A 15,842-nucleotide genomic window follows, 5' to 3' on the forward strand; every position below is an offset into this window, starting at 1 on the left:
TGCCATCAAAGTATCGCAAGAATTAGGTGTCGAATCGCTCTCGCGATACTTTGATGTCATTCGCCAATCGGTCTGCGCAGCGTCGCACGAAGTCGTAACTGCAGGCTGCATACGTCATCAAGCCTGTTTTTTTATTTGTTTTTTTTTATTTAAGTTACCTGAGCATTACATTCGCAATTTAGGGTTAACTAAAGCAGTGGTTCCCAAACTTGTATAAAATCCAAAAAGAATATTTCTGTAAGTTAAAGAAAAAAAGAATATTTTGGACAATTAATAATTCATGATTATTCCAGAAAGACTACAGTCCCAAACTTGTTCGACTTCATATGGCGAGTCAAGAACCGACAGGCGGATGACATCAAAATACCGCGAGAGCGATGCGAGAAATTATACGGAGGATTCTGCTGTCGAATCGCTCGCGCGGTATTTTGATGTCATCCGCCTGTCGGTTCTTGCGGCGACACATAAAGTCGAACAATATTCAATAAAAAAAAGACACATAAAGTCGAACAATCCTATTGACAATTATAAAGTTGACTATTATACTTAGTTAATCTAAGGATAATCTGCTTATTTGTCCATCCTGATTCACACAATATTTAAGATAACTTATTTCTTACAGTGCTTTAATTGACCTCATGGAATGTGGCCATACTGTGGCGCCCCTCTGCACCACTGGATGGCAGCACCTCCAAACATCTCATAGATGCAAACATCTAAAGTAAAGTTAAGCTCCTGTTAGTCTCGCGTAGCCAGACCTTCATACAGTTTGTGGGCGTGGCGTCTGAGGCTGAGACTAAGCTCCTGTGGACAAAGGTTACGGTTGCCGTTTTGTGGAGTCCCTGTTTTACAGCACCTCCAAATCTGTCTGGAAATATAAACTGCAAATACCTATCCCGAATGGCATACTTCGTGTGGACTCGCTGTCTCGTGTTATTCAATTCCTATTTACTGAATACGCAATATAAGGCCACGAGACCGCCATTTGGGAAAAGGACCAAAACAGCCCAATTATGAGACAGTGCCCAAACCCGACCAACATAGCCTGCTGTAACAGAACGGCCGTGTAGTGATAAGGTTTCACCACCAGAGGGCTCTGCAGGCTACATTGGCCGCGTGCAGCTACCACAGACTTGTCTCTGAAGAACTTCAGTTGAGCGAGAGCAGAGCTGCTTCTCTCTCAGGTAAAGAAAACTCCACTAAAATACACTTTATTTATGTACACTTACTTTTATACTTAATATACAAAAAATGTCTTTAGGATACACTTAAGAACATCAAAGTGAACTTAACTGTATTTTTTTCTGAGACACCATTTATTTCAATACACTAAATAGAAATTTTAGTAGCGGAATTTAGTATACTTTTTCAAGTAAAACTTGTATTATATTGGTAGTGTATAACTTTTGCACTTTTATTTAGCACAAAAAATAACAACCGATACAAAGATTATGTGCAAATACCAATGTTCAATTACTTAGAATGGCATCTAGCGATACCAATTGATACCCATAGTTTTGCTTTTTGGTCCTTGTTTCAAATTATTATGTTGCGAAATCCTAAAAGTGAAGATTGTGACTGCAATTCTGTTGTCATTGTGACCCAATTCAAAATAATCACACAGTATGAGTCCCTTTTGATCGCCAGAATATAATCTGTCCTGATCATTGGTTGTTTTTTTTAACAATTAATCATTTTATCTGCAAATACTGATTATAGTCTGATATATTGGTGCATACCTAAAAATCTTTCACTTAACTGGTAGAAATGTGACTTGCTGCTTTCAGTGACTAACTGTAAACACATAACCGGGTTCACTGTAGAAAACAGCATCCAATGAATACAAATAATTCATGTGATTCTCATGTGATAGCTAAACACCTATCTTTGATTTGTGTGATGTCAATAAAAGTAATAAAAAAATCAATAAAAGTAAATAAAAGTAAACACGTCTTAGTTAATTTATATAGATGCAGTACAGTTGAATTTTCTTAATTGTACAAAACTTACCTTGTTCACACCTCACACTTTTAAAATGTTTCTTTGTTTGTTAAATAATTTTTTAATAAATACACTCAGTGGAGTGTCTAACCGCACAACATGGCAAGGCCATTTTCTAAGGAAAGGTCTCCCTTTGAAGCGACACCATTGAGGTCACTGTTGACCTTTAGTATTGAGTCATAGCCACATCTATATGACCTGAGACTAGTTTGGCAGTTTTGGGGTTGACAGGACGCTTTATATAAGATCAAAAGAAAGCAGACTACATGTAGAGTAAAAGAGAAGCAGCACGCCGCTGCAAAATGACCTGTGATTGGCTACTGTGCCATGAAACGGTGAAAGCAATGATGGACCAACATCAAAACATCCACACGTATAACCCAGAGCTGCCACCAGATCTCAACCACAAGTCATCTAAACAGGTAAGGAAAAAACATCAACCTATACAACTCACAAAGTAACATTTTTCTCAAAATAAGGATTATGTGTTTACTAAAATGAAGTCATTTGGGTTCATGTGAAAATAATTGGGAATATCAAGGAGCAATTGTAACAAACTAAATTTCAGTTGGTTTTGTAAGATGTTCTGTACTTTTTACTGTTCTCTAAATTTTTTTACTTGTTTATTTAAACTTCAGTAATACTGGCAGTGACTGCTATAAAAACTAATTAATTAATTAATTAATTAATTTTAACTATATAAACAAATTAAATCAATTTTTGAATGTTCGGAAAGAAAATGACTAAATATCTTCGTAACAGCGTACATTTACAATTATGCATTTGGTCGACACTTCAAATTGAGATCAATTAAAAGCAACTTCGATTTACTGTAACACGCTTTGATTTTATGATCTGCTCTTTGTGAATACTGTTACTGATTATTAATAAAGCTCCAAACATCTAAGACCACTATTAAAAAGGCTTCTGCTTTGCATTTATATCATTTAGTGCAAATTCTATCATTTCAAAATCTATTATTACAATGCTGTATAATGTAAAAGTGTTTTTTTAAAGAAACACTTTAAAGTCAAAGGGGATTTTAAAAATGAAAATGGATGTTTTTGTATTTGGTATGTAGTGACAGCATGCATTCAAGCTGGCATGAACTCTACAAGTTTGTGCTGAACCTGATGATCCATGATATCCCAGCATGATTTGACAACGTTCCAAAGAACATCTTGTGTGCCTCAATGGAATCAGGAAAATCTGACCTTTTATACAGAGCACTTAACATGGTTGATGTTAAAAATGTGCTTATTTGATAAGAGAACGAAAATAGTTCAGATTCCTATTCTTCTACATTTTATGTCATAATGTTTACCACTACATTACATTTATGCATTTGGAAGATGCTTTTATTCATGGCGACCTACTATATATATTCAATCAATATTGCATATATTTTTATCAGTATGTTTTCTCCTTTTGGAGAAAGTGCTTCAAATATCAGTCCAGCTAGGAACGCTAAAATCCAAGAATTATTTTACTTTCCAACATACATGATTTGAAATCTTGACTAAAGATGTTTGAACTGTTATATTTTTGTTCCAAATAAAATGAATAAAACTCTGAAAATGTAAAAAGAAAGAAACGTTACAATGTCCTAGGTGTCCTTAGTTTTGTATTTATGCTCATTGTTCAGTGTGCGTATGAGGAGCTCAGATGCAAAAGCCGTTAAACGCCTAAAAAATAAGCTAATGATATTAATCGAATGCTCTCGGCACGCATTATACATTCATCAAATACTTTCACTTCAAATCTTCTTAATCGCACCCTCAGGTCATTCAGAAATACCAGTTTATTGGCAGAATATATTAAGAGTCTGATTTAAAAAAATGCACGTTTACAAGAAAACACGTCAGACGTACAGAAAATATATTATTGTAAAACATTAGATTCACAGATTCTCATTAACCCAAACAAAACTGCATTACTATTTTTACTTGTAATTTTTATTTGTTTATGACTTAATGTATTTGTTTTTAGTGTATTGCAGAATTGACTGGCATTATCTTACACAGTGTGGATCATTCAGAGAGTGCAGGAGGGTGCAGAAAATCTTCCACTTCAGATCAGTCACCTGATCAGCAAGAATAAAAAAGAGATTTCTGCGAAGACCAACATCTTCAATAAACTACCCAACAACGTGCTCACGCCTGAAAATATTCCTGACTTCTTTCTGCCTCCGAAGCTGACAAAGCGTTTCCTTATGGCAGATGCAGAAAAAATGACACAGTGTCTAAATGAAGAAATTAAAAGTATTAGGTCTGGAAAAATATCTAGACCTGATGCAGGTCAGCCGAGTTTCAACAAACCTACAGTGGCCTTGAACAAACTTAAGTCAATCCCATATTCACTAAAGTGCTACGAGTCTGGTTTGTTCGAGAGTCCGAACACCCGACGCAAAGAGTCTTTGTTTCATTCTGCGCTTACGGGTTACACGCTGGAGCGAATGACCGTCAAGGCTCCAAAGCTTTCGAGCGGATTACTTCAAATGGCAGGCAGCACTGAGAGTGACACACCTTCTGCTGACTCCACCCCTCATTCATCACCACCGCCAATCAGAAGAGAGAACTGCACGAAGCCACATTCAGTCCCAGGATATCCACCTGAGCAAGATGTTCTGCACACTAAAAAGAAAGCTTACTGCAATCTAGACAAAAAGGCCCCTCAATGCACCAAGGTCATCGAAGCTCCTCCCTCCACAAAACTAGCCCCGCCCATTCAGTTCCCAATGGACATGCTACACTGCCAGGAACGCTTTCATCAGGAGCACGTCCTTCCTCTTCCACAGAGAGGTCGCGTGCGCCTCTCTGCCTTCCGGTCCAGTGCCACCGGGTGTTCGGCAACGATTCGCATCCGCGTAGTCTCGGTAGAAGGCCTGAGAGATCCCGGTGACCTTCGACCTCTGACCTGCAGCTTGACCCTAAGCCTCAGTCCTGGCAAGCTGCAGCGCCAGCACAGCGCAATCATCAGAAACTGCCATAACCCTGTGTTCAATGAAGATTTTTTCTTTACTGAGACTGAGGAGCAGGAAGGAGGCTTGAGAGATTTAGCCCTCAGACTGAAGGTGCTGGATAAGGCCTCAGGTCTAGGGAGAGGGGTTGTTTTGGGAATTGTCCTTAAACCTTTGTGCCAGCTACTGTCACTATAAGTTGTATGTGCACACCAAAAGCGAATTAAAGGTCCCGTTTTTCCTGTATTTTTGAAGCTTTGTTTGTGTTTACAGTCGCAATATAACGTGTTCATGTTTCACGTGTAAAAAACGGGTATTTTTCACACAATTGACTTATCTGTATAGCGCTGTTTTCACTGTCCTTAAAACAGGCTGATGTCTTCCTTGTTCTGTAAAGTCCCTCCTTCAGAAATATGTAACGAGTTCTGATTGTGTAGTTTGTTTAGTGTGTTGTGATTCGACAGCAGCTTATCATCTTAGCAGAGCCGTTTGAGCCACAGCTGGTGACTGACGTATTTCTGTGGGTGGAGTTTAGTCAAACACTCTATTCAACTGGGAAGTAGAGGGCTGTAGTCCAAACCGGACGTTTTCTTTATTCTGTTAAAGAAAATATATCACCTGGCAGTAAACTTTGAGCTTTATCATTTTGCATGTATTATTTATGCTCTAACAGCAACATTACACACTAACTAAAGTTTGAAAAATTAGATCAGGAAAAGCGTGACCTTTAAATTATTTGTGCGTGTAGATTACAAAGTCAAGCAAGTTTAAGCTTTAAAACCAAATGTAATGTTAAATGTTATATTTATCACTGTGTTTTTGTAAGTATTTATGTATAATCATTATGTATGTTTCAAAATGTGTTTTTCCACAATTCTGTATCTTTAAAGGTGACATTTCACAAGACGTTTTTAAGATGTAAAATAAATCTTTGGTGTCCCCACACTGTTAGTTTTAACTGTAATTTCTACAGTTACTTACCACAAAATGGCCAGTAAAATACCATCATTTTCTTTTCCAGTTTATTACTGTAATATGCATTGAATTAGGGGTATTAACATTTAATTTACAGTGATTTCTCGTATGTTTTAAATTTGCGTTAGACTGCTGTAAAACAACAGCAGTAGTGCTACTGTAGTTGAATAAAACAGTGTTATAAAAGCAAATAAAATGGAAAAATAAAATATATCTATGAAATGAAACACATTTTATTTGAGTTTCATTTTATTATTCAAAATGTGAGTGTCGGGAGAGTGACAGAAGAGGCTACTTGGGGAGTGTAGCGAGCAACTTTTATCAAGTGACTGTGGCACTGTGGTAGTGTTATAGACCTACAATACAGGCGACCCGGGTTCAAATCCCCTTCAAGGCTATATTTTTTTTAAAAACTAGGTTACACTAAGAGTATTATACTGTAAAATCACTGTAAAAAAAATCTGTAGAAAAGACAGTGTTATTGCAGCTGGGTTGCCGGTATCTTACCATAGATTTAAATTGATGTTATTTACTGGCAACATTTTGTTCAAAGTTAAATGAACATTAAACATTTACAAGTCTTTGTCTTTACAGAGTAAAACTAAAAAACAGCATCAAGCAAAACATTCTGGGAAACAAAATCTGAAGCAAAAAACAGAAAAAGGTTGATGATGATTTCTGGTTCCCAGAATGCTTTGCATGAAGCTGTTATTGTAAAGTTTTATTCTGTAAAGATGAAGACTTGTTAATATTTAAAATTTATTTAACTTTGAACAAACTTTTGCCAGTAAATAACATAAATTTAAATCTACGGTAAATTACTGGCAACCCAGCTGCAATAACATTGTAATTTCTACTGAATTTTTTTACAGTGTGCGGTAAAGGCATCATACTGTAAAAAAACAGTACAGTTATGGTACGGTAATGGGGCAACACGTTGCCAGTGAGTTACCGCATATATACAATAAAAAGTCTAACAGTGCTATCATTTTTATATTTTATTCTCATAATGTCTTTTAATTTTAGAATCATTCACCACAAACATTAGTAAATCTATACTGTAATAGCAGAATGTGTTGTTATATTGTATCGTGTAGAAGTGAAATATAAAAGTCCAACTGTGTTAAGCATAATAAATTGTATTATAAACTGTTTAATGGCATAAAATAATTAAGAAAACAACAGAGTTAAAGGTGATATACAAAAATATTAAATCATATTTTTAGCAAACCAAAATGTTGATTTATAAATTGTAAAAAAATCATGTTTAGCTAAAACATACAAAAACACTGCTAACAATAATTAGTATTTAGGCGTGTGTGTGTGTGTGTACATATACAAAAATCATGAAATCAAAATATCAAATAGCTCAAATAGTGGTATTTATTAATCAAATGAAACCTCTGCACACTAGAGGGCGAGCGTGAGTTTTTGAGTTTTCAGTTATCTGCTTATTCTAGAAGGAAACATGGCAGGCAGTTATTATCAAAGGCCTAAATGTTTGCCTATCTGAAGTACCTGTTACAAAGAGATCTATGAACCGCCTCTCCCTCGCGCTCTCTCCCGCACACAGACACGAGTCGCAGGACCAAGCGCGTGCTGTAAGGCCAGTGTTAAGCAGATATAAAGAGAGTCTTAATTAGTCCAATAAAAACCCAAGCGTCTTCTCTAATAGAAAGATAAATGTGCAGGGAGGCAGCGCAAGACCTTTCCTTTAACTGCTGTCAACAGCCAATTAACTCTAAATGAGCGTTGTGCGCATCTCAGAACGCTCATCAGCCACTCGCGTAATAAATGAGAGCGCGTGCACGCTTTACATGTCATTAAACTGCAACCAGTCGAGATCACGCTTTCCTGTGCCGTGGTTTAAATACAATGGTTGGGTGTGGGACATGCAGGTGAAGTTCGGAAACTTTTAAAACTTTACAAAGGTCTCGAGAAACACAATTCATAGAGGTAATCAGATGGAGTAGTCCGACCCGAAACAATCTGCCATATTGAGTACCATTAACGCAGGAGTTGGCTGCATGCAACAACCCTTGTTAAAAGGACGACCTCCGACCATTTTAATTAGCCTGGAGGGCAGTACGAACGTGGCGCTCTGTTCGTAGTGAATCAGATTTAGTGACGGCCACTATAACTCTGGTGACCTCTACTCATCTTTTGTTAATGCACGGCAGATGAGCTTTTTATTATGGGTCCGTGACTCATGGCTGGTGGTGTGTTGAAGGGGACGGTCAGAAGGCATTCGCCAAGTAATGAAGCTCAGCCCTGGGAGAACAAATCAATGTGGTTTCACTGAACTCGAGCCCCTCAGAGCTGCCACACATGAATCAAAACTAACCTGCAGAACCAAAAGTACTGCATTCTGTCCTGCAGGGCATCTTTGATGTTTGCTTGATACGAACTAAACGAATACGTTTTAAAGAGCGTATCTAAACTTTTCTAAACTGTATCAAGTGTTAATTTGTAAAGCTCTTATTAGACCTTTTCCTTAAACAGACAAACATTTTAATCTTAAAAAACAATTATCTGAAGGTTATTTTTTTACTAAAATATGTGTAAAAAAAACATGCAGCATTATTGTCAAATCAACATACATTTTTATGTTACTTTAACTTATAAAAACTAGTTGAAGTTGTTTAACTTAATTTTTTAAGTCATGTCAACTATTCACGTCAAAACTTAAAATAGTATGTTGAATTGACTTGCAAACCCAAGTTGTTTTAACTTCATGCTGCATTTTTTTTACAGTGTGCATATTTGGCCCTGTGTGCACTTTTTCACTGTAAAAAATTGTTTGCTGCCTTAAAATGAAATCAACTTAGATTTACAAGTCATGTCAACAGAGATGAGTTGTCACAACTTATAAAATATAGTTGAGAAAAGTCAAAAAGTCACCTGTAGTTATAACAACTCATCTCTAGTCAAGATAAATAATAGTAAGTTCAGTTGAAATGACTTGTAAATCCGAGTTGATTCAACAAGAATTTTAAGGCAGCAAAGTAATTTTTACAGTGACAAATTGTTAAATGTTTTCTTATAGTCACTTTGCAATGCATCTGGTAAATAAATACATCTAAATTGAATAGTAGTTTGGCTACTAACTTTCCACACTAAATGATGTCATATCAACATATATTTTTTACTTTAAAATAACAAATTAAGTTAAACAATTTAAACTTGTTTTTAATGTAAAAACTTAAAAAAATAGGTTGAATTGACTTGCATAATTAAGTTGTTTAAACTTCATTCATTTTTTAACATGCACATGCATCACAGGAGAATATTTTTTCTTTTGTAAAAAAATCTGAAATGTCAAACATTAAGAAAAAAAACAGCTTTTTATTTCTAACCAAAAACACAAACTTTTAAAGATGACGCCCCTTAACTGTCAAATCTTAATTTGTGTAAATATATAAATCATTTCTTACACATTTGTAACCCAGTCAAAACCCATTTTTTTTTGTGATTTACATAAAATCATCCTACATAATGTAAAGAACATTTTGTGTAAATATATCATTGATATCTTTAATACTGACTGAGAAAGATTGTCAAAGATGATTAAAATAAATCTCAGTATAAGATTATGAGACTTTTGCATATACACTGAAAAAAAATGATTCATTCAATTGACTCAATTTTTTAAGGTGAGTGGTCGCAATCAATTTATTTAAGCTACATTTAAACAAAAAAAAAAAAATAGAAATACAAAACAAAACAAAAAACGTTTGTTTAAATGTAGCTTAAATAAATTGATTGCAATCACTTACCTTAAAATTGAGTAAATTTAATGAATCTTTTTTTTCAATGTAGATTTCACAAACAGGGTCTGTGATAAAAAAAAAATGTTATTTCACACACAGTGTTTAGGTATTGATATGTAAATACATTTTTTTAAAATAAAATTAATAATCTGGGGTTTTTATAACACTTTTATCATGTTGTTGACATAAGGGCACATATAGAAAAGCATTCACAGAACTAAGTACAAAGAAATGTAATGCCAAATGCATGCAGTACATCACTGTTAACAAATACAAAAGCACAATGGTGACAGTACTGCTATTAACAATAAGAAATTCAGCAATGAATGTCTCAGCTCAATTATGTGTTTTGAGAAATTAAAGCATCTGCTGCGATATTTCCGCTCAGCACTCATTTTATACCCACTATCATAAAATGTATAAAAGGATTATAAAATTGTATGAAGTTGCTGTGCTGTTGCTGGCGCCCATGGTTGGCGAGCAGCTTCATGAATTAAACGCTTCATTATGAAGGCTTAGTCTTTGCAGTCATTTAGAGACGCATGTTGAATGTGTCACCTCTACCCCTGTCGAAATCTGAGTAATTAACAATAATACCTCATAACCAATTCTGCCCCTCAACAAGCCAAGACCAGCAACTTCACGATGACCTCATTCCTATTCATCATACTTTCCAGATAATCCATATTTAAAAAGAAGAAAAAAATCTTTTTCGTTGAGAAATCAGAGCAATTTACAATAATGATAATTGCAATAAGATATGGCCACATATTTGCTGTAGCACACGTCGGAAAGCTTTTTGTTCTGGGCATATGTAAAATGTCACATTTCGTTTGGAATTACCGCTGTAGCTGCTTATGGTAAAAGACAGATTTGATTTCTTTTCGGATGCCAAGAAATTGAGATGGAGAACATCAGACGGTAATGAATCCAGAATGTAATGAAGAGAGAGATGGCAGAGATCAGATGCAGGGAAAAAGAGACGAGCCACAATGTGGGTGTAGTTTTCGCATCACCCGGCCACTTGTGCATCTTATTTGTTCAGCTCGGTCCTGGTGCGAGCGTGTGTTGCAGCACACGCATGATGAAGACGTTTAAGAGAGCCTTTGCCATGCTAAACAGTGACACTCTAAATGGCCTTCAAACTGGCAGCTTTTGTGTTGTGAAGAGGACCAGCTTCTCAACTTCAAAGGTGAAATTATGTCAAGACAAAACAACTTTATCAAACGCCTGCTTTTGAAGTCATGGGACCGTCTACCTTCGTGCTTTAGATTCATGCAAATAACATATACCTGTTTTTTTAATGCCTTTCCATATAATTGGAAATTACATTGATCCAATAGAAATTCTCATTTATAATGTAAATACCTTGATTGGTTATGAAGTAAAAATAAAGTGTCAGGAGTCAATGACATCTACATGCTAATCATCACAAAATTAGAAAGTGCAGAATTTATTTTGAAGAGGCGATGATTAACATATTTTTAAAAGATGGTTTGTAAGGCAAGAATCAAAAATCTGGCCACTACACTGTAAAAAACAATTACTTAAATTGTTAAGTTTAATCAACTAGGATTTGCAAGTCATTTCAACTATCTTGTAATGAGTTGCTGTAACTTATTAAATCAAGTTACACTGTAAAAAAATTCCTTAGAAATTACAGTGTTACTTGCAGCTGGTTGCAGGTAACTTACCGTATATTTAAATTTGTTATTTACTGCAAGAGTTTGTTCAAAGTTAAATAAATGTTAAATATTAACAAGTCTTTATCTTTACAGAATAAAACTATACAATAACAGCCTCATGCAAAGCATTCTGGGAACCAGAAATCATCATTAACCTTTTTCTGTTAATTTTGTTTCCCAGAATGCTTTGCTTGATGCTGTGATTTTAGTTTTACTCTGTAAAGACAAAGACTTGTAAATGTTCATTTAACTTTGAACCAAATGTTGCCAGTACACTGTAAAAAAAAATCAGTAGAAATTACAGTGTTATTGCAGCTGGGTTGCGGGTAACTTACCGTAGATTTAAATTTATGTTATTTACTGGCAACATTTTGTTCAAAGTCAAATAAACATTAAACATTTTCAAGTCTTTGTCTAAACTAAAAAAACAGCATCAAGCAAAACATTTGTGGAAACAAAATCTGAAGCAAAAAACAAAAAGGTTGATAATGATTTCTGGTTCCCAGAATGCTTTGCATGAGGCTGTTATTGTATAGTTTTATTCTGTAAAGATAAAGACTTGTTAATATTTAACATTTATTTAACTTTGAACAAACTCTTGCCAGTAAATAACATACATTTAAATCTACGGTAAGTTACCGGCAACCCAGCTGCAATTCCATTGTAATTTCTACTGAATTTTTTTACAGTGTAAATAACATAAATTTAAATCTACGGTAAGTTACCGGCAACCAGCTGCAAGTAACACTGTAATTTCTACGGAATTTTTACAGTGTAAATTTGCTTTAGTTATGTCAACTTTATTTTTTTAAGTTACAGCAATTCATCACTTGTCAATAGAGTTGAAATGACTTGTAAATCCAATTTGATTAAACTTGATAATTTAAGTGCAAAAATATTTTTTACAGTGATAGGTTAATAGACCAGTTGAGACTGTTTTGCAGGAAATAAAAAACACTGGTCCAGAAGCACTTGCTGATTTAGTTTTTTTAACACTGAACAAAATATTAATATTAATTAATATTAGAACAAATACAACCAACTGAAAATTTAGACCTAAATAAAAAATGTTAAATAAATGTTAACTAAAAAACTTAAAAACAACAGGAAGTGCTTCTGCACCAGTGTTGTTTACATCTTGCAAAAAAAAAGAAATTAAAAAAGATGTTTAAGGTAAATTTTTATCTTTTTGTTCACATTAACCAATAAACCTTTTGTTCCCTAGAAGTCCTGCCGCATTACATTTGCGTAATTATATTAAATCATACCTAATAAATTAAAGATTTAGTAGTTTGTGGTCTTTTTTTCGGTTCGGTAGGCGGCCTGTTAACAATATGTGAAACACATGTGTTGCTTACCATTAGAAATATTCATAAAATACTTATCATTAAAAAGTAATTCAGTCTAATTAAGGATCAGACAGCACTTATAGGGAACACAGCTCTGAACATCATGCAACATTTAATACAGCTGAGTGACACTGCATCAACAACATGTTGCTCTACAACGAATCCTTCACTGCTGGACAGAGACATGTTTTCTGTAGTTAGGCAAACAGATCGAATCTTTCACTTTCATCTTATGCCTTAAAGCAACAATTGTCTTAATGTTCAAAAAGGATGCGGAAGAAAAGCCATTATCAAGCTATTTATTTTTGTGGATGTTCAGCCACTGTTTAAATGTGGCCCTTTAAATGGGAAATAGTTGAATATTGTAAATCTTTTGTAATGGCATGCAGAATACTGTAAATACACAAACAATTTATTTTCTATTCTTGCTTATAATGGTTGATTTAATCAGATACATAATTCAGTTTGTTTTTCGTTGCTGTGAAATGGCTACATGTATGCCTTTATTTTGTTTATATACAATTACATAATTTAGTTTACAGAACTAACAAATAAGAAAGAAAAAAAGAAAATATAAAATAACTTTACTCAAAAAAATTAATTTACATATCTTACACAGTTATATCTGCAATTTTTTATTGAAGAAGAGCCTCCATTTCATTGCATTTTATCTTGACATGCCACTGTTAAACTGCACACAGTCCTGCTTATTATTCACTGTACATTTGATTGTTTCGGCTTTCGTAAATATTTCAATGTTGTGTTAGTAAATACCACAAGTGCAATTCAAATACTGTAAGTAATAATATTCTATACATAATTACATAGCATTTCAGATCGTATATACACATATTTAAACATAGATTATTTTTCTATTTAACATTATTACAGTATTTTAGCAAAATTCACTTTGGGTTAATTCATGACTTTCATGAATCCACTTCACTGTTTTAACAGTGGCATACATGCATGCAAGGTGTGTCAGGGTTTGTGCAAACACACAGTTAAAATCTGTACAGTCTGTGTAACCTTAACATTTCTAAGGCTTAAATGTTTAAAAATGTACAGGTAATTTATAGTGCACTGTAAGAGACAGATTTTCCCTTTTTCCCACATTTTTACAGTCCTTTGTACGGTACAATGTTTTTAAAAAAACCTTTACAGCTGGTCTCTGTAAAAGACACGAAAAATAAGTCTAAAAGTTCACTTAGTTAAAACATGTTTATATCACATATCTTATTTTACATAAAGTAAAATGTTTTTACATGGCAGAGGCAAATTATAAGACAATTTGCACTCTGAACAATATAGACATACATGCTTAGAAATATACATAGTTTGCAAAAGTACAGCACAGAAGTCAAGTGCTGTGAATTTCTTTCTCTCCCGACCAATGAGGAATAAAGTTGGCAATTTTTGGTGGTACTCGGATAAGATTATAAAGAGTCCACAGCTGTGTCCCCCAAAGCATGCTCTACATACCCTCAATTCTGAACCTTGTCTTTTTGGTTTCAGGACTGCAGAAGAGCAGGGTGCAGAGATCCACTTTTTTCCTCCGTGAGAGCCGTCGCCTCTCTCTCCATAAGCGATGCTGATCTCGGGCATAGCTGTGTTACTCCTGGTGTCATACCAGTCAAAGAAGGAACTGCACCCAGAGTTGGTGTGGGTTTAATGGGCACTGGTACAGCAGGCATGTTCTGGTTCCCCGGGTGATGGTACAGCCCCTTTACGGCCACGCTAAACGGAGGGTAGTCTGATGACACCGGAACCGACTCGGACAGCATGCCGACATGCGGCCACACAGAGTTGACCATGCCACCGAGCTGAGCAGGCACAGGATAACCAAGGTGATGCATGACAGAGGCGATGGGCAAGCCACTGGCCATCACTCCTTTATAGTCTCGACCAATCAGACTCTCGATGGCAAAGGGGTGCTTAAAACTGCCACTCTGCCCGCCACTCAGCGTGTAGCTCTGGAAGTGTGAGAGGCGGCCCATGGTGCCCAGGTACTCTGGATGGCCCATGCCCAGTTTACCTGAATGGTGGTGGGCTTGATGCAAAGAATGCGGAGTGTGATGGTGAGAGTGGTAAGAGTGGAGCACCGGGGTGCTCTTGCATGCCGAATGCTCCATTCGCAGAAGCTTGAAACGTTTTCGGCGACGCAAGAAGCTTCCGTTCTCAAACATGTCTCCACAGTCTGGATGCAGGGCCCAGAAGCTGCCCTTGCCCGGCTGGTCGGGACGGCGGGGGATCTTGATGAAGCAGTCGTTAAACGAAAGATTGTGCCGGAGCGAGTTTTGCCAGCGCTGAGTGTTCTCGCGGTAATAAGGAAAACGGTCCATGATGAATTTGTAGATGTCGCTGAGGGGGAGCATCTTCTCGGAGGAGCTCTGGATGGCCATAGCCGTCAGAGAGATGTAGGAGTACGGAGGCTTTTGGTCACTGTAGGAGTTCTTGCCTGGTCGAGGCATGGCTTTTAAATAACTTTTTTCTTCTTTTGAAGTTTTATGCAGTCAGAATTAAGCAGGCATATCTTCCGTTTACACAAAAGATCATTCACCACACCACTACAGCAGTTATGATTTATAATAGTTGTTCAGGGAAACATCTCAGCATGTCAATCTCAAAGTCCACAGGATTAAAGGAAATAGCAAGTATGTAAATAAAAACGCACCGTTTCAAAGGTGGTACTCCACAAGCGCGCGACACCTGCGTCCTCTCAGAGCGCGTGAAGTTCTCCCGGCGGATGCGCGCACTCAGCTTTGACTCGCGGAGGATTCGAGACGCTTTTGTAAGAATGGCAGAGGTTCAGACCCCCTGCCAGTTGCGCTTTATTATGATGACACTGACTTTAGGACGAATAAGGGGTAAAAAGGGGGAGGGTCTGACTTCATTTGCGTTTAGGCTTTATTCATCTGTTCCAATCAGAGGCAGACGTGCTCACTAATGAGTCTGATAATGATAACACATACGGAAAAAATAATAATGGGGAATTATTGAAATTATTTTAAGCGCCGAAAATTGTTTAGATTAGAAACTTTTTAAAGTTTATGGTAAATAAGAGTCGGTAAAAAAATAAGAATTGTGGAGATGTGATGTATTG

General features: G+C 35.9%; 2 protein-coding genes across 3 annotated transcripts; one reads left to right on the top strand and one right to left on the bottom strand.

The window, feature by feature from the left end:
* Positions 1-803: 803 nt before the first annotated feature.
* On the top strand, positions 804-5,354 carry LOC129414222 (C2 calcium-dependent domain-containing protein 4C). Of its 2 annotated transcripts, none has more exons than XM_055168197.2 (2): positions 804-1,184; positions 3,991-5,354. In XM_055168197.2, the coding sequence occupies exon 2, from the start codon at positions 4,214-4,216 to the stop codon at positions 5,156-5,158; it is 945 nt and encodes a 314-aa protein (XP_055024172.2). In that variant the 5' UTR covers positions 804-1,184; positions 3,991-4,213; the 3' UTR covers positions 5,159-5,354. The 2 variants fall into 2 exon arrangements, with proteins under 2 accessions (XP_055024172.2, XP_055024173.2); XM_055168198.2 differs by lacking the exon at positions 804-1,184 and adding an exon at positions 1,210-2,423.
* Positions 5,355-13,254: 7,900 nt separating this feature from the next.
* On the bottom strand, positions 13,255-15,599 carry foxb2 (forkhead box B2). Its single transcript, XM_055168196.2, has one exon. It carries the CDS (start codon positions 15,208-15,210, stop codon positions 14,251-14,253), a length of 960 nt encoding a protein of 319 aa, XP_055024171.1. The 5' UTR covers positions 15,211-15,599; the 3' UTR covers positions 13,255-14,250.
* Positions 15,600-15,842: the final 243 nt, after the last annotated feature.

Source organism: Misgurnus anguillicaudatus, chromosome 5 (assembly GCF_027580225.2).
Source record: "Misgurnus anguillicaudatus chromosome 5, ASM2758022v2, whole genome shotgun sequence".
NCBI lineage: Eukaryota > Metazoa > Chordata > Actinopteri > Cypriniformes > Cobitidae > Misgurnus > Misgurnus anguillicaudatus.

Coding starts and splice junctions, on each gene's coding strand:
- foxb2 (XM_055168196.2), bottom strand. CDS start 15,210: ATGCCTCGACCAGGCAAGAACTCCTACAGTGACCAAAAGCCTCCGTAC.
- LOC129414222 (XM_055168197.2), top strand. CDS start 4,214: ATGGCAGATGCAGAAAAAATGACACAGTGTCTAAATGAAGAAATTAAA.